This window comes from Adiantum capillus-veneris, chromosome 4, assembly GCF_014529385.1.
Source record: "Adiantum capillus-veneris isolate H3 chromosome 4, ASM1452938v2, whole genome shotgun sequence".
Classification (NCBI taxonomy): domain Eukaryota; kingdom Viridiplantae; phylum Streptophyta; class Polypodiopsida; order Polypodiales; family Pteridaceae; genus Adiantum; species Adiantum capillus-veneris.
In genome coordinates, this window is record NC_140934.1 from 49924832 (window position 1) to 49950184 (window position 25353).

General features: G+C 40.7%; 1 protein-coding gene across 2 annotated transcripts; it reads left to right on the plus strand.

Moving 5' to 3' along the window:
* The first annotated feature begins 881 nt into the window (after nucleotides 1-881).
* On the plus strand, nucleotides 882-15171 carry LOC147459134 (transcription factor HHO2-like). Of its 2 annotated transcripts, XM_086510465.1 has the most exons (7): nucleotides 910-1027; nucleotides 10303-10493; nucleotides 10941-11157; nucleotides 11357-11607; nucleotides 12772-13186; nucleotides 13587-13663; nucleotides 14267-15171. In XM_086510465.1, the coding sequence occupies exons 2-7, from the start codon at nucleotides 10488-10490 to the stop codon at nucleotides 14537-14539; spliced, it is 1239 nt and encodes a 412-aa protein (XP_086366591.1). In that variant the 5' UTR covers nucleotides 910-1027; nucleotides 10303-10487; the 3' UTR covers nucleotides 14540-15171. The 2 variants fall into 2 exon arrangements, with proteins under 2 accessions (XP_086366592.1, XP_086366591.1); XM_086510466.1 differs by lacking the exon at nucleotides 10303-10493 and having other exon boundaries at nucleotides 882-1027.
* The last annotated feature ends 10182 nt before the right edge of the window (nucleotides 15172-25353 follow it).

Consider the following 25353-nt stretch of genomic DNA (forward strand, 5'->3'; position numbering starts at 1 on the left):
ACGGCCACACCACCAAAAAACGGTTTGCTTGTGATTGGGTTCCTTGTTGCTGCAAATGAGAGCGAAGATTGGCATGCTTTTAAATGTTGGCTGAAGTACCAATTTAAAAATTGTGGAGCAAATTTTTGTAAAGGAGGTTTTGGAGATTGTAGGGGTTGTATGGCCTCTAGAAAATTTGACACAATGGGCTTAAGATGGGATCGACGACCAAAGTTCTCCAAAGAATCAGGGCCGTTTGTTGGCACTACCTGCTTGTAGGGAAGGATATAGGAGTGGTGCCTATGATATGTTGTACACAACTTTTAGGCTTTTTGAAGCTATTTTAAGATGCTATTTTTCAACGTTGCTTTGGAGCCATGCTTGCAATAAAAATAGTGCACACTTTAAAAAGCCGACAGCAACAAACTTTAACAGAAGAGACGAGAGCAAGGAGTGTAGTGTGTAAGGTATGTTGCTCGCTCTCTCTCTCTCTCTCTCTCTCTCTCTCTCTCTCTCTCTCTCTCCGTGTCGGCCTGATCAAGCAGTGTGACGGCCTTGTTTGAATTTGAAAGGGAACAAAAGAATCCAAGGCATACGTTTGAATGTGAAAAGGCAGTTTTTGAGAGGTGTCATTGTGTGTTTTTGTGGTGGGCGGGAGGGGAAAATTAAATAGAGTGTAAAGGTATACACTAGCCGCCATGAGAGTGTCGACATGATGGCACATAATGCGTACACATGTTTATAAGACAAACTACAAGGGCAGAGTTTCAAAGGTGTGAGGACACGAAAGCGGTAAGAAATGCACAATTGCAGAATCTACACAAGATTCCGGATTCGATTTCTAAGATTTGAAAGCTTCTTATTGTTTGGGTTTTTCCATAAGGTACATCTGAACCCGAAGAGGCAACTGCAAATTTGGGTCCAGATACAATGCTCTCAAGAATCCTGGGATGAGCAGCTGCTTATTATACTGGCAAATGGTGAGCTTCAATGGTAGCTGCGCGCCTACTCCCCATTGTTGCAGAATGCAGCTGTATTGTACAATCTTGTAAGAGCTCTCTCTCTCCCTCTCTCTCTCTCTCTCACACACACACACACACACACACACACACAGAGAGAGACGCACTCCATGTACACTCTGATTGCTAGCACAGCTCTCTCTCTCTCTCTCTCTCTCTCTCTCTCTCTCTCCCTCCCCCGCCCCCCGGCCCCCTTCCTTTCTTCAGCTTCAACTTGCCTCAATTTCACACGTACTGCGTATTTCCTTGGCATAGCTTTGTATTCAAAGGCGGTAATTTTCTCATGTAGGAAACCGTAGTCTTTTATAGTGTCTTTCATACAATGCATAATATCATGAGCTTCTGCTCGAGAGACACAGCATACTTAGCTAGGTACGATCGGGGGCAAGTCCCCCCCCCCCCCAACCGGGCCGACGGTCCCGTGTCCCCAATCGTACCTAGGTAGGTACGCGGTGCCTCTCTTAGAGAACCTCATGATGTTGAAGTAAGTCACAATGTGGGAATTATTGTGAAAACTTGTCCAAAACTTCTTGTGAGTGTGTTAATACGGTTAAAAGAGTTAGTTAGCATCATTTTCACATATGAGTATTGGATGAGAGAGAGTGTCTCCTCTATGAACATTAATCCCAAGAGACCTCAAAGACCTGTCTAACGAGTCTTGAACGCAAGACACGTGTGTGTGTGTGTGTGTGTGTGTGTGTGTGTGTGTGTGTGTGAGAGAGAGAGAGAGAGAGAGAGAGAGAGAGAGACCATTACTGTCCTCTATGATCAAATATGACCTATGGAACCAAGCGCAACATGTCACATGCTCTATCAATGACTCTTGACGCTTAAAAGAATCTTGTGGAGAGAAACTTTAACATTGTGGAAAGATGAGATTGGCATTTTAGAGTTTGAGAGGGAGAGGTCTTGTGGCTAAAAAATTGAGGATGCAAAGCTCAAACTTGATCAAAAGTTGGAACCTCATCAGGATATGATGCTCAAACTCTCGAATTTGCAAGGGGCATAATGTGCGTAATTGGAAGGACTCTTTCCAATGCACCAATACCATATTTTATACTTAGCGGGAGCTAAGCTAGATTGCTGCTATGTTATTAAACCAATAACTATATAAGGTAGGTCAACTAATATACTATGTGTGTTGATGAATGGTGGTGCCAAGAGGCTTAGGCATTGGGCACTTCACCAGACCAATTTAAAGCAACAAAGCTTAATAGAAGCTCAAGAGCTTGTGAGTGCACTAGCTTGAGGGGTGCAATATTGCAAAATCTTTTTTACAATATTGAGGCTGGGTTCAAAGAGTTTTATGTTTTAGCCACAAGTCCAAAACACGATTGGAGCTAGAGACTTGAATCGACATAGTAACTAATGCCCTGATAATGACGAGAAGTGTCTTATGTCGCAATACTGTCACGTATTTTGCGTTAAGAAACCTTTCTCTCAACATGTTTTGCTTTTCCTATTATGTATTAAAACCATTAATTTCCTTTCAATTCTCTAGTAAAATAATTTTATTGATTTATCCTAACACTAGTTCGATACTCCGACACTCAAATATCTATGGACATTATAATGTCTTAAAACTTGGAAAAAATCATAAGTCATTTCTATGCTCGAAACAATGTCAAATGAATTTGTGGAAAAGATATCGATGGAGAAAAACTTAAATATGCAAGAAAAATCTATTTGTAATAATTTTTAATTTATTTTACAATGTAAATGGACACTTCCATGTTTTTTGCTTGTTTTTTGTCCAACTTACTTATATTGAATGATTTTTTCCTATGTCAAATGAATTTTGTTTGTCACAATAATGTCATTCTATATATTTACAAACATCACATATTCATGTTGTATACTTTGTGTCACTCTATATATTATATTCATGTTGCAAGTCAAAGCCAATGGATTCTTTTTAACATGATTTATGAATCACATACTAGAGTCCACACTTTCACTTTTGTAGACAGTATTAAAGAACCTGTGGTAGATACTAATATACTGGTAGGTTCTCTATTATATTCATTTAGTGGGCTAGATTTCTCCCAACTCAATAACGACACCCTCATCCTCGCACCCTCAATTATTGCGTCCAACAAAAGGTTTTGCATTGGTTTCGAACCTCCACCCTGCAGAGATTAACTCTTGCTTCCCTCAAGCACACCAACTGAGACTCATCATTTGGTTGCTCATGGGGGGCGCTAAAGTTTAATTTTTTTTAAAAAAATCATGTTTGCTTTCCCCTCGTCCACCTCCCCGCACCCTGGTCTGCCGCCTCGCACATCTACTGCTTCATCCCCGTCCTTGTCCCTGCCTCCACCTCGTGCTTTGTCCCTCCCTTCCTGCTTCGCGCAATGATGCATCTAGAAAGATACGCCTGTTTGTCTTTTTTCGAAATCATTAGTGAAGGAGTACGAGCGGAAGTGCGACGCGAGAGAGAGTGCGAGAAGAAGAGCACGACGATATGGTGAACTCGCTCTACTGTAATGTGTAGAGCATAGTGAGTTCTTATTAGGTTTTTTACAAAAGAATATGTGTACATACCTGGCGGCCCGCCCACTTACCTGGGCGACCACATTGGGCTTTATACCCCAACAACCTCCCACTTAAAGTCCAATGTGGTACTTTAAGTGTGAGAGAAGCTACTATACAAGCTAATATACAAGAGATGTAGAGAAGTGATGTACTACCCTACACCTAACTGCTTGCGAAAATGCGCAAAGCTCTCTGAGGGAAGTCCTTTTGTAAGTAGATCAGCAGGATTTTCTGTGGTGTGAACTTTGACAAGCTGAAGTTGCTTATCCTCGAGCATTTCCCTGATGAAATGATACTTCACATCCACATGTTTTGTCTTTGAGTGATAAACTGGATTGCGAGCCAATTGTATAGCACTTTGACTATCACAATATAACACAGGCATCTCTTCTTTGATTCCCAAATTTGTTACTAGTCGATTGAGCCAAATTGATTCTTTGCATGCCTCTGATGCTGCAACATATTCAGCCTCTGTAGTAGACTGAGTAACACAATCTTGTAATCTAGAACGCCATGATACTGCTCCACCAGCCAATGTAAAGACATACCCTGACGTAGACCTTCGGTTGTCTAAGTCACCTGCATAATCTGAGTCTGTAAAACCCTTTACACTTAGCTCCTGACTCCCATAGCATATACGCATACTCTTTGTAGCTTTCAGGTATCTCAATATTCCTTTCACTGCCTCCCAATGTTTCTTGCCTAGGTTTGACATGTATCGACTTACTACTCCCACTGCAACTGCAATGTCTGGGCGAGTAGCAATCATTGCATACATCAAACTACCCACTGCAGACGCATATGGAATCTTATCCATTTCAGCCTGTTCTTCCTCAGACACGGGACAATCTTGTTTGCTAAGTTTCACATATGGTGGCAATGGAACACTCAGTGCCTTTCCCTTCTCCATATTGAAACGTTGCAAAACCTTGTCAATATACTCTGTTTGAGATAACCAAATCAACTTCTTTGATCTGTCTTTCTCAATGCGCATACCAAGTATATGACTTGCCTCACCCATGTCTTTCATGTCAAACGATTTGGCCATCTTTGACTTCAAAGCTGAAATTTCTTCCAAGTGCTTGCCAGCAATCAACATGTCATCCACATACAAAATAAGGATCAGCCAACTACCATCCTTAGCCTTCTTTGTATATAGACAGTGATCGAACTCACTACGCTTGTAGCCTTGAGAAAGCATAAACTTGTGGAATTTATGGTACCATGCCCTCGGTGATTGTTTTAAGCCATAAAGACTCTTTAACAACTGGCATACCCAATCTTCCTTGCCTTTCTCAACAAACCCTTCTGGCTGCTGCATGTAAATTTCCACATCTAAATCACCATGCAAGAACGCTGTCTTGACATCCATTTGGTGCAACACCAAATCTAATATGGCAGCCAATGCAAGAAAGCATCTCAATGTAGTCATCTTGACCACCGGAGAGAAGACTTCATCAAAGTCAATGCCTTGTTCTTGCTTAAAACCCTTGGCAACAAGCCTTGCTTTGTACTTTGGCTGACTATCATGAGCGGTGATCTTATACCTATAAACCCATTTACAAGGTAGAGCCTTTTTGCCCTGTGGTAATTTAACTAGCTTCCATGTCTTGTTTTTATGCAGAGCTGTCATCTCTGACTGCATGGCCAATTGCCAATTCCCGGAGTCCTTCATTTGCACTGCTTCCTTGTAACATGAAGGCTCATTGCAATCAGCCAACATGACATAGTTCATAGATGGAACAAACCTATCAGGAGGTCGCGTGACATGTCCAGATCTACGCACAATAGGTGGCTCAGGCTCAGCCACAACCTGTGGTTCCAATCTACATGTCCTTGCTCCTCTTGAGCCCTGACATTTTGTCTTGCACGTACAGGTCCATCTTCTTGGAAGACAACTCTTCTAATCTCATCAACCCTCTCTGGTTTAGAATGATATTTGGATTCATTAAAGTGAACATCATTGCTGCGGACAACCTTTCTGGATTCGGGATCCCAAAGTCTGTACCCCATCTCACCAGAATTACCATAGCCTAAAAAGATGCACTTTCTACTCTTTGGCTCAAGTTTGTTCCTAAATTCCTTTGGAACGTGAGTATATGCCTCACAGCCAAATTAAGACTTTGAGATGCTTGTATGAGGGCATTTTTCCTGACCATACCATCTCTGGCACTGAATCCTTCTGCAAAACCTTGCTAGGAGATATATTTACAAGATGAACAGCTGTTGATACAGCTTCAGCCCAAAACCCATTTGGTAGCTGTGCATTAGACAACATACTTCTGACCTTCTCTTGTATGGTCCTATTCATCCTCTCAGCAACACCATTTTGAGGAGGATTGTAAGGAGCAATAAGTTCACGTTTTATACCTTTTGACTCACAAAAGTCCTAAAAGGCCTTTGAAACATACTCTCCACCATTGTCAGTGCGTAAGCATTTAAGCTTCTTGCCACTCTCATTCTCCGCAAGTATCACAAACGTTTTGAAAACACTAAACGCTTCATCCTTGTGCTTGAGAAAGTAAACCCATACTTTCCTCGAGTAGTCATCTATAAATGTCATAAAGTAAGAAGCTCCCCCTAGAGATAGGTTAGGCATAGGTCCACATAAATCACTATGAACAAGTGCCAACTGTGTATCTCTTCTACTGCTTCTATGCTTATGTGGCTGTTGTGTTTGCTTACCATACAGACAATGTTCATAGAATTCAAAATCATTAAATGAAAAGCTAGGCAAATAACCAGAACGAGACAAGATTTTCATTCCCTTCTTGGACATATGTCCTAACCGGCTATGCCACAAAGAAATGTCGGCTGCTCGGTTACATTGATAACATTTTTAGAGACATTTGATACATAAATCATGTAAAGTCCTCCAGACTTTACTCCATGTGCTACTGTCATAGAACCCTTGGATATCTTCCACATGTTTTGTCCAAAAGTGGTGACGTGTATCATCAAGTAAACCTGTGTTGATCAAGCTCTTTGTAATTACGGGAACATGTCTCACATTCTTCAGCGTGAAAGAAGAGCCATTCTGAAACTTCAATTGAACATCTCCAACACCTAAGATCTCACATTTCTGCCCATTGCCTAGCCGAACATGATCTTTAGTGGTCACATAAGAAGTAAACCACTCCTTGTTTGGAGACACATGAAGTGATGCCCCTGAGTCTATAATCCAGTCACTCAGTGCATTTCCATCAGATGCTGTAAGAAGAGCTGAGTCCATTGTATTCTTCAAGAAGTAGATGTCTCCTGACACTAGACTGTCATCCTCTGCAACAGTGTTCGTCACATTTATTTCTTGAATCTTCACTGAGGACTTGTTCTTCTCACCATGGTTTTCAGCTTTCTCTTTGCCTTTTTCTGCTTTCCATTCTCTGCAGTCTCTTTTCATGTGACCCTTCTTGCCACAATGGTAGCATTTTATGTCACTCTTGCCTTTAGCACTGCGGGACTTGCTACGAGACTGATTCCTCTTTCCACCTTTGTACTTTTCTTTGGTCCTTCCCCTGACAACTAAGGCTGTTCCTTTGCCTTTGTCTATTGTCTTTCTATTGGTTTCTTCAGTAAGCAGACTTCCTTCTACACCTGCTATGTTCAAACCATCTGGAGGTGCAGAATTACTCAAAGCTGTGCGAAAAGTGTCCCAACTTTTCGGCAATGTGATCAACAGGAACATAGCTCTAACAGGTTCATCAAACTTGACACCTTGAGCTGACAACTGACTATAGATTGTGTTGCATTCATTCAGATGATTGGACATAGGTGTCCCTTCTTTCATCTTCAAGTCAACAAGCTTCTTAAGCCAGTATACCTGTGAAGCTGCACTCTGCTTCTCATAAAAATCACTCAGCTTTAACCATACTTGATAAGCCGACATCTCGTCTGCTACATTGAAGTAAACGCTTTCTGCCAAAGTCAGCATAATGGTAGAAAGTGCCAATTCATCCATTTCGCTCCATTCATCTTCGTCCATATCTTCTGGTTTTATCCCCTTGAGCTTTATAGGTTTTATCTGCTTCTTTTGTACCAACACGTGCCAAATCTGCTTCTTCCACAATGGGAAATTGGTTCCATCCAGCTTCTTGATATTGTAAAGAGCAGTGTCCTATGATCCAGCCATAGCTACGCTTCACAGTGGTTTACTTTCCTGGGAAAAATTCGGCAGAGTTTCCCCTGTAAACTGACCTCTGAACCAATATCAACCTGTCAAATGAACCAAGAAAGCTTCAGATTCTGCATAAATTTTGGTAGAGTCTCCTTTGTAAAATGGCTCTGGTATACTCAAAAAACAGACCAAAAAACAGCTCAAAAAACACTGTCTCTCTGACACTGTAAGCTGCGGGTAAACCTGTCCTGCACCTGTACTGTCTCTCACTGTCCTGTAAGCATAGACTGTGACAATGCCTCAACGGCAGTAAAGCAAAGATGCAATCCCAACTGTCTAACTCACAGTCAATACATCCTAGCTGCCTATCTAAGGGTGCTCGAGGGATCGCTTCAAGACCTGTATCACCGAAAGGATCTCAACATTCGAGAATCCCCCAGCTCAATAAAACCTCACTCGACCCTCAACAAAGGCTGCAGTAAATCTAACAGTACATAGACTTCCCACAAAGTCATACATCCACAAATTTCCCACTATATGTTGTAACCGCTGCGGCGGTTGTTTGCTGCGTGACTCACAGCCAGCAAACCCTCAACAAACATACATCATCTCTGACAATACATCCCATGTGGAAGTACCTGCAATGTCAGGATGAAATCTGGAATATCAAGCAACAAACACAAGCTACCTGATGAACTAGTGGATGTCGCCTACAGTCTGTGTGTAGATGCGTCCGTGTCGTATGTGACACGCCTCCAAGAACTGTGAGCCGTCCTTCGATGTGTAGACAGCCACAAATCAACACTCTGGGAGTGTCGATATCCTCAACACCTGCAGTCGTAGGCCGAAAACCCTAAATTTGCAGAGTCGGATCTGCACCCGCCGAGACCACGTAGTCGAAAATGGCCTGCGCAGACCTTTGTCGAAGCCGAACGGTGACCGAGATGACCTCAGAATGAAATTCTGAGAACACTAAGCCCTTCGAGTTAGCCCACGAGATTTGGGGCTGTGTCTTCGTCTGTCGAATTTCACTCCAATCTGAGTTGGTGACTCTAGCCTCGTGCAGTGCTGCCCCGAGCCTCGATCTGAGCTCTGATACCAGTTGAAGGAGTACGAGCGAAAGTGCGACGCGAGAGAGAGTGCGAGAAGAAGAGCACGACGATATGGTGAACTCGCTCTACTGTAATGTGTAGAGCATAGTGAGTTCTTATTAGGTTTTTTACAAAAGAATATGTGTACATACCTAGCGGCCCGCCCACTTACCTGGGCGACCACATTGGGCTTTATACCCCAACAATTAGGACATACTAAAAGTCCACACTTTCACTTTTGTAGACAGTATTAAAGAATCTTTTCTTATGTTTCTCAAAATAACTTTGTAATGTTTTTCTTATGTAGTATACCCATGGGACAAGTCATACACTATGTAAGTTGTTAAAAAGTATTTATGATTTTGCCTTGGTATTTTTTACAAAGTGATCCAAAAAAGACATTGTAATGTCCGGTTGTGGTACCAAACTAGTGTTAAATCATTTAAATTAAAATACTCCTCTTGTTGAATTCACGAGGTGAGAGAAGCCGAGGACTCATTATGTTTATCATCAAGCTCTTGTATTGTCCTTAGTGTATAAGCAGATATTGTAGTTCATCCATACACAAGTAAGATGGTGGAATGTATGTAAAGAGAACACTACACAAAATTTTCTTTGATGGATATTACTATAAACCAACATCGAAGGCAATAGTGGGACAGATTGGACGATAGGCCGGTATGGACCACTAAACACGATAGAAAAGTACGTCCACCAAGTGCTCTAAAATAGAGAAATTGAAAAGCTAAGAACTAGAAAATGAACTAACTACCATATGACTTCGATGATATCATATAAGTTCTTTGTCCATAGAATCCCAACAGGGATAAGTTATGCATATTCCCTTGGCAACCTTTGAAGGAGTTGAGGTGGCCAGCATTACCCATACCCAAAGATTAAGAGAGAGAGAGAGAGAGAGAGAGGTAATCAGAGGGCTTTTGAAAAAAGAAATAGGGAGAAGCACCTCCCTTGCATGCTCCAAGGGTTTATTCAGCATCATTCCTCACTCTAGTGCTGTTGTCTTGGTAGAATATTCCCCACTTTATTCCCCCCCTCTCGAACAAATTTTGATTCTTACCAGTTGGGGATGCCACTCCACAATACACACACTCTCTCTCTAGAGACAACACTCTCTCTCTCTCTCTCTCTCTCTCTCTCTCTCTCTCTCTCGATGTAGACATTCATGTACACATCTGAGGCTACTACGTTCCAATAGAACGCACACGTGCTTTTGTATTCTGCATGCATATTGACAATCTAGCGAGAGAGAGAGAGAGAGAGAGAGAGGGGGGGGGGGGGGGGGGGATCTGTGCTGCCTCCATTCTGCCGGCCATGCCGAGACTCGACAGTGCATTAGAGCAGCCTTTATAAGAAGCTTCTTTGACGCTTTCCCGTCTGAGAGTCTGAGAGAGTTGCCTTCAGACACTGCGCCTTTCGTGGAATCTGAGGTTGGTACTCTCTCTCTCTCTCTCTCTCTCTCTCTCTCTCTCTCTCTAAACACACATTATTCGGTACTCATGAGTAGTCTCTCCGTCTCTCTCTGGAAATGGAAATGGAAATGCAGGGTGGCGACCAAAAGAGCATGAGGGAGCAATCATTTGCTTGAACGCAAAGTAGCGCAGCACTGTTGATTTTCGTTTGTAGAGGTTGGCGCAGAATCGGATTCCCGAGCTTCATCACATTCACAAAATATCATAACCAAAACGTATACAACTGATCTTCTGATTGTCATTCCGCTCCCATCGACTCATGACGGTGCGCATCTTCAGCTCTTTCCTTCCCATCATCCCACCTGCGCGCACACACAGAAACAGACATGGTCTCTCTCTCTCTCTCTCTCTCTCTCTCTCTCTCTCTCACACACGCACGCACGCCATTCCCGCATGTTTGCTTGCCTTTATTCCCTGCAGATATACTCAGCCCACAATGTAACAATATATCCTCATGAAATTCCTCTCCATACTCGATACAACACAAAGTGAAAGAGACTCTCACGTTGTGGTTTCAACTACTACTCATGAAAAGCTTGTGAGTGTGTGTGTGTGTGTGTGTGTGTGAGAAAGAGAGAGAGAGTTCCACTCATGAACCTCCTCTCTCTAGAAAATAACACCTAATCATCATGATATCAACAGAAGGCTATCATGAGAGCCACATTGGGGAAGGGAACTTGAATGCTGATAAGTGATAGGTATAAATGGGCAGGTAAAGTCTTGGACAATGTGGAGTGAGCACAGGGCGATGATGGAATTGACCTTAGGAAGGCCTGCTAGCTCCCATGAGCCCACCTCTCCTCCTGCCACAAATGAAGATAATAATGCAAGCAAAATTGAAGCATACCTGCGACTACTGGAGGAAGAGCGCCGCAAAATCGAGGCTTTCAAGCGGGAGTTGCCCATTTGTATGGGCCTTCTAAGCAGTGGTGAGAATCTCTTAACAACGATTTAAGGTCGCCAATTGACGTCTAGTCCATGCATGCTCTCGAAAGGTTGCACTCATTTGTAGAACTTAATGAGACATAAGCATGGTGGTATCAGAATGACATGCTCTGCAATATTCTTTTGAAACCTTTTAACAACTCACTATGATACCCACATCGATCCTTGCTGCATCGTCTGCAGAGATTGAAGCTTCGAGGACACAACTTTGCGATTGCAAACGGGATGATTATTGCTGTGAAGTAGATAAGTCAGCTTCTGCTGAGTCGATAACAACCTCATCATTCCCATTATGCAAGGCAGACTTCATTGTCTCAGACATATTGAATTCAATTCGTGAAGAACCCAACCAGTGTGAAAGCATGAGTGGAGATGAAGCACAGCCACACTCCTACTGGTCAAGAGGAGGAAAGAATACTACTGTCTGTCAAGAGGTATAGCAATCTTCTTCAGAAGCTATGTAGAACTATAGACAATGCAATACATAATTGCTATCATCAAACTCTGTCTTTCTTTCCATGCATACATTGTGATAAATGGGAAAAAATAGAGTCCCCCGCATGCAAGATTAATATACTTCCTACCGGCTGCTAATACATAACAACCAAAAGCCAGGACTTCCAAGTTCCCATCCAAACCCAAAATCTGTAACTGACCACCAGGGGGCTCCAAAAAAATCTGGGCACATGGTTGCCAAAAGCATACACAAGCTGTACTATGGTTCATGTGCCTAAAACTCGTGTCTGTGGCCTAATAAGACAAGGAAACTTTTATTTTACAATAACCTTGACATGTGCAAAACCACTTGCCTTATAGAGTTGTACATGTCAGATATGTAACATGACTGCAGGTTGCATGCATCCAGACCCAACAAACACTTCATGCCCACATACTGCATCTGTATTGGCTATTGGTGTCATACCAATCGAATGTTGAGTGCGACGTTACATTTGATACGCTCAAGACAGCACTGATTAGTGCACCCATTCTGAAGGCACCTGAATGGTGCAACTTGCAAGATCTTTCAGCTCCATATTCATGCAGGTGCCTACACAAATCGGTGCAAGTGACAGCTGTGTAGCAGCATGCCCAGTCCCAAAAGCGTCAGGTGGTTTTGCTCTGAATAAAATATTTCATATTGAGCTAAACAATATGGTCTGTATTGAGGCTTTGCCCTGAAAAAGGAAAAACTCTCGAGAGCTGCATGCACATGAAATGTAACCTGCTATTGCCAGTTATTACATTATTATTATTAACAGGGTTGATTTTTGACGGGCATTTTACCTGTTTTTTGGTATTTACCGCTATTTTACTGATAAAAATGTGCCCTGCAGAAAATACACTAAATTAGCCAAAAATCTTGGGAATTTTAAGGGCAAGAGTTCCCGCCTTCACTACATAGACCACATGAGCTCATGGTGTCCACCATTGACATAGGCGTGACCTTTAACTTTCAAATGAACAGAAAATGTCAGGCTCTCAATCAGATTCTCTCTTTGCTAAAGTTTTTGGATGGTGCATTAATTTGATGTCAAACATGAGATACTTATGCATATGAGGTGTGAATTTGCTAACAATTGGTTTTGCTATTATTTCAGGAAGTGTTGCAGATGGCAAATAGCCTCTACAAGACTAGGGCAACAGGCAGTTGTGAGGAGGATTCACATGCGTACAGTAAGACTTTGGGAACAAGGCCGGGAGGTGCTTTTGTGCCATTTCTTAGAGATAAAAAGAGAAGGCTAACGGATGAGGCTGCCGAAACCACCTCCCCTCCTCCCCAGACGGATCATGAAGATACATGTCATAATCCAAACATGTCCACCAGCACAGGTTTCACGGGCATTGAAGGCGCTTCGTATCAACACTTTGACGAACCCTTCCCTTCGGCATCAACTCTAGCAAACAATGGAACTTCCAACCAAACATCGCCTCATCGAAAGCCTAGAAGATGCTGGTCAGCTGAGCTTCATCGCAAGTTTGTGAATGCTCTCAAGCAGCTGGGTGGATCAGAAGGTATATTTTGAGCCCTCTACTTATTCATGTGAGATGGCCAAGCTTCACTTGCTCGACGTTCAAGTTTTGAGCTAATAAGGTTCATTGTAGACACAAGGTGTGGTGACCTTTTCATGTTTGTCTTAATATCTTAGCTTACTTGTTGTAAGAGTACCATACAAGATCAGTTCACGGACAAGGGTGTCATGTGTCATATTCAAATGATTTGACTGTGATGTGTGCATGTGTGTGTGCACACATTGACAAGAAAATTGCGGTCTAGTCAAGAAGGTGCAAAACCTCTAGTTGTGAGAGTTCTTGATGAAAGTCACAAACACGTTTTCACAACATCAAAAAGCATAAAAAGTGATGCAGGCGTCTGTGTGTTTGTGGACATCTAAAGTACTTCTGGTCCTTGCAGTTGCTACTCCTAAGCAAATCCGAGAAGTAATGCAGGTGGACGGCTTGACAAATGATGAGGTCAAAAGCCATTTGCAGGTGAGATGATAAACCCTTCATTTCTAGTTTGCAGATCATGAGCCATTGGCGTTCCTTCAAAGACTCACTTTCACCTTGATTACGTAGATGAACAAAAACATAATCTTGAATTGCATTCTGTTTATGATTCCACACAACATATCTTGGGACTGCAAAATGACTTGGTGCTTCAAACACATCCACAGCCAGTTTCGCACTAGTTCCTAAACGAGTAATAGGGCTAAACTTCAAGTCCTGATAATTATATACATCCTAGAGACCCCTATATTTATCAGGACAAGGGTCATCCCTAAAGGGAGCTGGCAGGCAATGGACTGTATGGGGAACCCTATATATAGGACAGTTGGGTGGTGATTCGCCAGTCTCTAGCCTACTGGGTTTAGGACAAGGGCTCAAAAGAGCTGCTCGGATGTCATGGCTATGGCATGGCGGCAGTCCTCGCAATATTTGTTATCCCTGGCATGCATGATGGAATTGTGTTGTATAGGAGAGCATGTTAAGCTTGTCTACACTTTACATGTGTTCGGTATTTCTTCTTGTTTTTAATCAAAATTGCTAGATGCTGGGAGCACTCACATTCGAGAGCCTTTGGGCATCTTGCAGAAATACCGGCTTCACACGAAAAGGCCGAATCCCATGAGTACCATGCACATCTCTTCGGCCACGACACAAACACCATCAGGAGGAGCTGCTCCGCAACTGGTTGTATTGGGTGGGATTTGGGTACCTCAAGACTTTCAACTGAAGCCAACACTCTACATGAACAATGTGCCGCAGACTATAGACCAAGCATTGTCAAAGCAAGCAGGGCGAGCTTTTGTGGAGCAAAATCTCATGAGTGTACAAGCCGAGCTCAATATTGCAAGCACCCAATGACATGTACGTTCACGAACAGAAAGCAAGAAGCAACTACAAGAAGACGAAGGAGAGCAACTCAAGATGCTTGTGCTCTTACGCTGCGACAGGAAGGAGCTCGCGAAGATTCCAGAAGCTCGCGCCTGCATTTACCGGAGAGGGGGGTACCCATAGTATGAGTGTGGCCAGGAGTTCTTGAGAACTACCTTCTCGCCTTTGGAGGGAAATTTAAAGCCCAAGCCATTTTCATCTCCCCACTTCTTACTTGGATCTAATTTATCTTCTCACCTTATTGGCCTCTACAATATGCCTTATAGGAGAAAGGCAAAAGAGGGTGGACCTATTTTCGGTTCGCATTGTGCTTATGGGGCTCGTGAATTGTGCACGGTTGGATTACGCTTGTTGATTGGTGCTCCATGGCAAAGTTGAGGATCACATGGGGTGCCACCCATTCTCTCTTATCATCTTGTGGAGGCCAAGATGTGTCTTATTCACCTTGTTTGATATTTTTTGGTATTTGAAGCTTTGAGATATATATATCAACAACGAGAGAAGGTGGTTAATTTTTTGTAAAAGCTAATAGCAATTTCTTCACACAAACCAGCATGAGTCTTAACATTTAGTTCTACCATATGAGACTAGTAGTCAATTTTTTCAAGGAGTCAGTGTTCTCTTGTTATTTATTGTGAGACAAAAGTGAAAGGAAAATTGTCATTGGTGTTTCACTACTAGGATCATTGAGTTGGAGAGAAGAATGAGAGAGAAAGACGCTACCGATGTATTTTTTATTTTTATTACTTCAAATACAAACTCTTCAGAACTTGTAACCCTACCATGTAGCCCTTGGAACCTTGGGATATGACTAATTTTCCTTTGACAATCACCAAAACTTGAATTGTATCTAATTTTTGATAAAGTTGAGAAAAAAGAGTTTGAATTATGAGTGTTCAACGATTTTTGAATTGTACATGCTTATCGTTTTTTAACGCCTCTTAAAAGCCTTTCCGTCTCTCTCTCAAAACTTATGAGCTTTAGTCTTTTTGTGTTGCGGGAAAGATCTCCTTGGACGTAATGGCCAACCAAGGGCCTTTTATTAATCCCTAAAAAAGAATTCCAAGTGTGTACATAAACTGGATATGGCTTGAATAGATAGTGACAGTGCACGAGAGAGAGGAACGCATAGCAATGGTTCTACTGCTCAAATGAGTGCCTCCAAGAAACGAATTTTCCTCTACTCACCGAGGGTCCCCTATTTGGAGTTGGCCCTGGTGGATTCTAAGCAGGTCTCCCCTCCCATCTTGTGTATGTAGTCCTCTATCATGCATGGTTCATAGCTTAGACACACCCGCCATAGATTCTTGAGAGAAAGAGAGAGAGTGCATGCCCATGCGACTCATACAAAACTCGTGCCACCCCTCCATGCCCCTCTCCTCCCTGAGACCAATAGTTTCATGTGCCCTTATACCACTGAGACAATAGGAAACCAAGCATGCTGTTCTCCAGCCCGTATCCTATTATAGGCATCATAACCCACCTCTAGGAATTTGTGAACCATGCTTAGTCAGTCGTGCCAAGGGGTTGTATCCCCCCTTCGTCATACCCTTGGGGGGAGAGAGAGAGAGAGAGAGAGAGAGAGAGAGAGTAACAAATGGTTGATACACTAGCAAGAACTTGCAACTGGTCTTGCAAAAGCACCATTCAACGGTAATCTTTTTTCCTAGTACCTAGGGTAGCCATGCCTTTTATTTAGGCCCTTATTGTGATTTTAACCATGTTAAGCTTCATATATATATTTTTCTAGTAATTCAATGCTAGGCCAACTACAATGCATGCTAAATACTGCTTGATTTGGATTGATGCACTTTGTAAATCTGCTACTGAAAGAGTACAATAACTAATTCTCAAGTAAGAATCTTGATATACATCTTAGGATTTTCTATGGGGTGGGCCTAGATGTACCTGTATCCTTAATTCGTTAGTGCATAAGTCAAAGCAGATAGAACGTAGAGCTACACTAGGGTGTAGAAACACCAAAATCTGGGTTACAAAATGTCGAGTCTTCTTGTAAGGGGTATTTTCTCATCAATGGAAAAAATTGGTCAAAAGACTTATGCACTTGAAGACTAGCCTACCACTGGAAGTTGTCATAGGTAATGATTACACAAGGCATAGTTACAAGTAGCTTTTTGAATAACTATGCTTCAATCATTGTTGTGCAATGGAGAATCGAGAGGCGTAATACTACCCATGCACACATCTTTGCTACAATGTTGATTTTGGCATAGTAAAACTATGCAGTATCTTTACAACTATGCCAATTTTTTCATACTTGTGTTTGTAGTCGGTGCAAGTAGCTATTATGCAACCACATTGTAGAACTTTTTTTTTTAATGAAGTTTATGTCAATAGCCTGCAATTTTAAAAAAATGCAATGTGGATGCGTAGCAACTATAGCACTTGTGTTGTGCAAAGTGTGGGGCTTGATAATCACGACTTTCACGCTCTCACCCAGTGACTCTCTCATTAGGAGAAGTTTGAGGTCATTTTTTTGGCTTATAAGAAATGGTAAGAGAGAGAAAATGCTTTACATTTTTATAAATATGAACAAGAAATTTAAATACTCAAACTTGGGGGAAAAATTCACCTTTTTACTAAGTGTATGGGATGTCATTTTTTGGGGGCCTACATGTAGTGCCATTTTCAAATCTCTTGGGAATGTGTCTTTTTCCCAAAAATTCTCCCTTCCAAAGCACCTTTTTTTTCTTTTGGTCCAAATTTTAAATCTCTTCCTAGTCATTCTATCCTTTCTCTACACCTTGCTTTGCATCATATCCAACCCATCATCTTTCCTATATCCAGCTTTGACCATGAATCCTGCTAAAAGATGTATCTATCATCTCCATGTTGAGTTGGAAAATGAATATTGCCCTCCAAAAAAGAAATAGGCTTTGTGAAACTCCTTCTTCTACCATTGAAGCAATGAGATCAGAGAGAAAGAAGCACATTGACATGTGGATGAACGGTAGATTGTATCTCATAGACCCCATCACCAAATGCACCCCACCATTTTTCAACTACTCTTCATTGATGAGATTTGTAGGAGATGGTATGAAAGGGCTATTAAGACATACACAAAACCTTGGAGTAAGAGAGTGATATTCTTAAACTGGAGAACCATTTGCTACTACAACTCAAGGATTCTCTTAATCATCGACTTCAAGAAAGCAAGGAGAAGGTAAAGAACTTACAATCATTGTTGAATGCACTCAAAAGAAAGAGGATAGAACTTGGGCTTAGACAAAGACAAAGGATGTTGAAGAATATTGAGGGTCTCAAGTGAGGAGGTGGAGACTTCATCAGAAGAATCAAAGCAGTGAAATAAAATTGATTATTTTTTAACAATATCTTTGTTTTTCAAGTTAGTATCTTTGGATGGTATAGTCTTTGCTTGTGTTTACCTCACGTTCTTAGTTCAGCTAGCAGAATGTTTACAAGGAAACATAAGAAGTGCATCACATCATTTTGTGCAGTGATTCCACTTGTCCTTGTTTGCAACATATTGGATAAAAGAAGGTTTAAGAAGGTTAGAAAGAAATGCATCAATAGATTTTTAGAGAGTTCTACCTTGGACAAGAATGAAGTTCAAAGCACTATGGACAAAGTTGGAATCAGTAGAGAAAGTCACCAAAAGCCGTTCAAAATCATAAATAAAAATCTAGAAAGTAATCAAGAGTGAGAGACCCCTTGCTACCAAAGCCATAAGTTGTTAGGCTCAAAATTAATTCTAGGGTCATGGAGATGCTTTGAAAGCCTTTCCACATCAATGGTATATAGCATGGTGGTAAGAAGAAATATCTCAAGTTTAACTCTTTCAACAATCTATTTTTTGACTTAAGAACTTTGCAGAGGGCAATGATAACATTCTGTGATCTTCAACATGTTGAGGTGAATGGGAAAGCCATTTTTGTGATCAAACTGGATTAAAGTGAAATTGTGAAGGGTAGAAAACTTGAGAGAGTATTAATAACACTTATGAATAGAGCTCTTAATACCATATTAGGAAAAAAAAGACCTTAAAATTTCTAGTTTGCAATCAAAGAAGAACATTTGGTTTGGTGGTTGGGTACTTTTGAGGTTGATAGTGAGTATTTTAATGTGTTAAATTGGGTGTTCCACCAAACTTGTATCCCTGTAGTAATCAAATCCCAACATGTTGGGGAGAAGTTCAATGTTGAGGGTTTTGGTAGGTACAAGGTGGAACGGAACATAGGGGGAGACCTAAAGACGCTAAAGTGTATGTACAATGTGTCAAAAGGGTGCCAATGTCAAAAGCCCTCGTATCCACTGCATGGGTGCAACAAAGGAGCCGAACCTTGCTAATTGGAACAAATTCTCAGATAGACACTCTAAAGATCCAAACTTTCAAGTTTTTTAGATATTCCACTTTCAAATGTCTCCTATGTACATTGCATGCAGTTGAGAATATTGTGCACCTTTACATAGGGTTTGCATGGAAACTACAAATCTTTATTAGCCAGAGAAACTACCATAAAAATATTAAAAGGGTATTGTATGATATTAGATTCAAACTTTCAAGTTGTTTTAGATATTCCCTTTGAAATGTCCACTTGTGTACATTGCATGCACTATGTAGAATCATTGAGTAGATTGTTTTCCTTTACATAGGTTACAAACCTTTCATTAGCTAGAGAAGCTCTCATAAAAAGTATTAAGAGGGTATTGTCTGATATTAGAATTCTGGGAAAAATGTGATGATTGAGTCAGACCCCAAGAGGTCATCTAGTGAAAATAATGTTTCGAGGAAAGCTTCTTTTGGTGAGGTGAAAGCAAAAACCTTCTTAGGATTCATGGAGAAGTGGGTAGGGGTGCATCTAAAGTCTAGTACAGTCAATGAAAGACTCCATACAATGTTGTAAAGGACCATGGAGTTGATGATAGAGAAAGAAACAAGAAGGCAAAATTGTGGGAAGCCTTGGATGCGGTCTTCTCTTACTGTGATAAAAGTCATGGGGAAAATAATGACCTCTCCAACTTAAGAAAGAGCTCAAAAGACTCAAAAAAGCTATGACAAATGCTTGGAGCTCAAAGCACTTCATTCACTACCATGGTAATAATTATGAATTTTGATTCTGCTTATTTGCTCCAATACTTGTATAAGTGGCTAAAGAAATTCTCTTAATTATGTAGCATATTATCTACAATCACACTCCTTAGTTTTCGAAGAAATATGAAAGCTTGTCAATCTGGTCTACTCAAGGCATGGAGAAGAAGCAAGAACCAAGTTTCTTAAACGCACTAGACATTGTGTAGGAGCTCAAAAAGCTAATAGCTTGCTTGAAGTACTCCAATGGTTTTATAGACAAGTGTGGAACAAAACAAGATCACAAGAAGCTACAAAAATTTGGATATCTATACAACCATACAGAGGAGTATACAAAAAGGAAAAGATGCATATAGTAGACAATCTTGGAGTCTAAAAACTTTAATGACTTCTTGCTTTTCAAGAGAGATGATTTTTTTCCACTCCATGTTGTATTGGATATGAACCACCACCCTTGATAAAGCCAGTACTACAATTATGGGGAGAGCGGGTGATTGAGAAAGATTCCTATGGTAGATAGGTAGCTATTATCTCCTTATTGAGCTTCCCAATGTAATGGCCCAAACTATGTTCCCTCTTCGGATTCAAGGGACTGGATCCTTCCCTTTCCCTAGAAACTTTTCAGGGTCCACAATATCAATCTGTGAAAAAAGCCCTCAAATTATGTCATAATAATCAATATCTAATTCTCCTAAATAATTTTCTCATATTAAACTGATCATTTAATGTGGGGAAGTGCCAGGGGAGAAAAAGCTAGAATATTGGTTAAGCTAGCAGACCGGCCACAGCAGGGATCCAAAGGAGGGAAAATAGGGATCCAAAGGGGGGGCCATCTGCAAAAGAGCCATGTGCAACAATGGGCTAAAAATACCCTAATGTTCAGCCCATTAAGACTTCCAAAATGCTAAGGTTCCAAAATTCAAAGGTTGTGTCCAAAGGTCAACCCTAGGGGAAATTGGATGCTTTGTGTGTAACTAAAAAGTCTTTGCATATCCCTACATGGGAGGGGGCGAGCCCTTCTTCTAGGGGATGAGAGAGAAATTCACACACACACACACACACACACACACACACACACACACACACACACACACATAGAGGCTCCCTTTACACAAAGGGAATTAGGGACACATGTCAGCTCCCTAGCCCAGATGCCCACAAGGTGTGCCCAATTCCTATTGGATGGCCTTGGAGGTGGACCAATGAGAATTAGGCTAGAGTAAATCTAGTTTAATTAATTTAAAAACACTTGATAAAAGAACCAATGAGAATTAAGTCTCCTAGAAGACTATTGGAAAGTCTCCCAAGGGGTCCAATGAGCATTCAGGAGCCCAATGGCTTGCCTGATTCCTATTGGCCAGGAGGCAAAGGGGTCCAATGAGAGTTTAGTTTAATTATTAAATTACCTAAAGCTCTCACAAAAGGGGAAAGGGGGACACATGTCAGAAGGCTATCACTTATGCTGCTTAATAGCCATTGGCTTGACTTGGGGAGGTCCAATGGGGAGCCTGCAAGAGCAAATAGCAAGAGGGCTCGCCCAAGAGAGAGAGGGGGCTGATTTTTGCAAGGCATTATCACACACACACTCACACAATCTCATGTGTGAAGAAAGAGAAGACTATCTCTTCCCAAGCTTTAATGGAGAGCTCATCACCTACTCCAAGCTTGTGAGATAGAAGCCTACATCAACACACTCTTGGCTTGTGGATGCAAATCCAACCAAGAGCCAAGCTTCAATGCATGCTCATCTCCTCTACCAAGCTAATTACTATGCTAAAGCTATGCTAATATGAGTGATTATGTAAGGAGATGTACATCTTTCTCGTAAGATACTCCTTCTTCCTCTCAATCTACTCTCATACCCTGCTAGCTCTCACCATCTTGGAAGGTGTGTGAGGTCTTGGGTCTGAGAACGGGGATAATTAAAGTTGTGTTTACTAAGTGTTTTGCTTAGTGCATGAATCTTTCATCTTCATTGCACTAGCTAGTCTTGAAGGAACACAAAGAATTGTATTGTACAATGTCTCTCTTGATGGGAGAAACCATAATACAAAGCCTTTTGGAGGGGGGACCGGCTCCATGCAAATCCGGTCCTCAAATGTTGTCAATAGCTTAATTTCTCTCTCTTTTGAAAGTATTGTTGATGCTATCTAACTAGGTGTTATGCTTTTTGTTGCTCTCTCCACCCAAGCACTCTTGTAATTCTCATTAGGAATCTATTCTAATGAAATGCCCACTATGTTCATGCTAATTTCCGCTACACATAAGTTTTTAGACCATAAAATGTTACAAATTAGTTAAAGAAAACAAAGTTTTATTGGCTGAAGTTTGTGCTTGCAAAACAATTGTTTTACCTTAGGATTTTCATCATTTTTAAAAAGATCCTCTTGCTCTTTCTTGGAACATCTTTGCCCATGTGCTCTATCTTTAATATTTTTTGAATTTGCTAGAAATCCTCCTCTATGGAAAGCCCTTGCTCTTCATACCTTTGAACAACATTTAGTGCATTCTCTCCATCATGAAATTGATCAAAAAACATGGACATAGTGTGTTGTAGTCCACAAAGCCTTTAGCATGATAGATATCCACTCTTCCAGCAAGGTGGTAGAACTCTCTTAGATCAAAGAGATTTTACACATCATGTAATAGAAAATACTACTTAGTGTTTATATTGTAAGTGTGCATGGTTGCTATGCACACTAAGGGATTGAGCTCTTCCTTTGGAATATAAACGGACTCCTCTACCTTGGTGATATTTCTTGCCTTAAACTCTGCCACATCCAAGATCTCTTTGCTTTGGAGATTCTCCATTTCTTCTCTCAAGTCTTCAATTGTTTCTTCAACATCTATGTCATTCACAATTGTTGTGATTTGCAGGGGCTTGGACTCTCCTTTCTCTATTAGAAAATAAGACTTAAAAAGAGCAAAAATTCAATGTCTTCAACAACAAGTTGTCAGTCATACTTTCCATGCCACTCACAAGGGTTGTGAATCTTCTTCCACTCGTCTTGGAGTAAATCCAACTTCTTGGCCTCTGTGTACTCCTTTAAAAATCTTGCTTTGAAAATATCATAAAAGTGTACAAATTTTCCAACCTTGTGTTCATTTGTAAGACTAGTAAAGACCTTTTGATAGTCTAAAATTTCATTTTTGAAATTTTCAAGAAAGTTCTCCAATTGGAAGGAAACATTACATATTTCCCTAACACGGGTAAACTTAATCACTGCTTGACTTGGTAGAGTATAGGGTCCAGCAACCTATCATCACCTGTCCCCTTAACATCTTCAATGTCCATACATTCCAAACTCTTCGTGGTAGATGCGTTTTCTGAAAAAGAAAAGTAGTAAACCATATACATCACACCATATTCCATAAATCTATACAGATGGAAGGTGTTCACCTTAAGCAATTATGTATTTAATACATGCATGTTTTACATATGTGTCCTCTCTACACAAAAATGCAATGCATAGAGAGCCATCCATATACACATATTTTGCGCAATGAGGACACATGTTGAAAAAACTTGATCAAATGTTTATACCCCAATATGTGTCCTCCCTACATGATTTTAGACAAGCAAGCATCCGACTACAAAGAGTTTGCATAGGAAGGACAAGCTTAATTGAGAAATGTGTCTTCCCTACATAAAAATGCAATGTAAAGAGAGCCATTTGTATACACACATTTTCAACAAGGAGGAACATGTTCAAAATACTTGATAAAAAGCTTACACTTTAACATGTCCCCTCCCTACATGATTTATATGTAGTCAAACGCTTGTCCGCGCCTTCTAAAATCTCGTAGGGAGGACACATGTTGGAGTGTAAACTTTTGTTCACGTAAGGAGGACACACACTCTAACTCTAGCTTGGTCATATCTATAAAGGTAGTTGACGGTCCTGGTTTTGCGAATGTCTCCATTGCATTCCTTTCCCTTGTTTTGACTTCATGTCCTATGGATGGTAGTTTTAGAGCTTGTGCCACCAATTCTTTTGTGATATGCACTTCTATGGTCTTTGAGTTAGCATATGAAGGGTTGCAGGACCATCTTCCTTAATTGTAGATAAAATCTCAGTAGCTCTTCTAATATCCACTCCACATGGTGGCAGCTCAAAGTATGTTTTCTTTACTTCCTTCTTCTTTGGTAAATCTCCACATTCTTTGGGCATGAGTTGTATCTCTGCTAAGGTACCATGGGAGTCCTTTCTCTTCCTAAAAATATTGTTTCTAAATGCATCCTCAAGTAGTTTTTATCAAGCCAACATGTGACAACTTTCTTGATTGATTACACCTTTAGCTGGTATGGATGCATGTCAAATGCATATCTTCTAACATGTCTCTCAGAGTCTTCTTTCTAAGTTTTGTCTTCTTGCTAGCCATGCTTCTTGAAAGTACCAAGTGTAAATGTCCCAAATTTCAAAGTTAGTCTTTTTCTGTAGTGTACACATTTTAGCAAGCATCGTAGAGTAGTGAAATCAATTTAAAATTTTAGTTCTTGATGCAAAACATTTCTAAATACATATAGCAATGCATGAGATTTGAAAAACTAAAAATTTGGTACTCTTATTTAGTATCATAACAGTAGAAAGTTATACATAGTTGGAACTTTTTTCACGTAGCTTGTATATCAAATTGTCCCCGTTATGGTATAAGCAATCCCAAGTGATCTGGATCACTATAAGTTGATATGAGACCCAAAAACAATCTGGCAGACTCTACAATTGGTAGTTCTTTTGTTTAGTGATGATTCATGTGGCCAAATGAGTTCCAACTTGATAGATGGACTTGGCAAATATTAGCTAATCCACTCCTAATGGAAAACGCCCCAAGTATGAAGCATAGTTTAGTATTGTAATACTAAAATTTACACTAAACTTGACCTTTTGTCATTGGTAATTGGTTATACACATGATAGTAAGATCTATGAGAAATTTTGGATGGATTGGGATTGATAGATGATGAGTTAGGCCTAGTTTTGGCTTGACGACTTTGAAAATGGCCATTCTCTTGGGTTGCATGTGATTTTGTGATCCATCTTAAGCCAAATTTTCTCATCATGATGGGGATGACTTGTACGAAAGACCGGTGAAGTGCACCCCGTCTATTGTGAGTAAATGCTAGATATTGCAATAATAAACATTGTGTAAAAATTCATCCAATCTTCCCCACACACTTTCAATGTACTATAAAGCACATTTACACACAAAAAAGAAAACTAAAAGTGCCCCTTAGTAGCATTTTTGGATAGAAAGTTGCTAACTTGCTTGTAAAGGATTGTTTATGGTGTCCATGAGTCCAAATTTTTTATGGTGTCCATGAGTCCAAATTGACCCAAAGTGTTGTCATTGATAATATTCCAGCTTGTATAAACTTGTGCTGATGTAGAAAATCCACATTTTGACCTAATTTTTTTGGAATCGTGATACTGAACACTCATCAAAAACTTACTTGTTTGCTTTGTCTTTATTCCTTGATGTGTTTGAAGCCTAATGACGTCTTCCTGGAGAAATTTGGATTTGTAAACCCCCTATACGGAGTTTACACTACCTGAGTGTTTTGTAACTCTTTGCTTCGGTTTGGGCACGATGGTCCAAACTAAACCATGAATATTTGTATGGCTTTATATTAGCTGGGTGTAGTTGTTGAGTCAAGAATTCCTCACTTTAGCGCTTTGGTTGCCCCTATTTGCGCTAAAATGTTTCTTTTATGC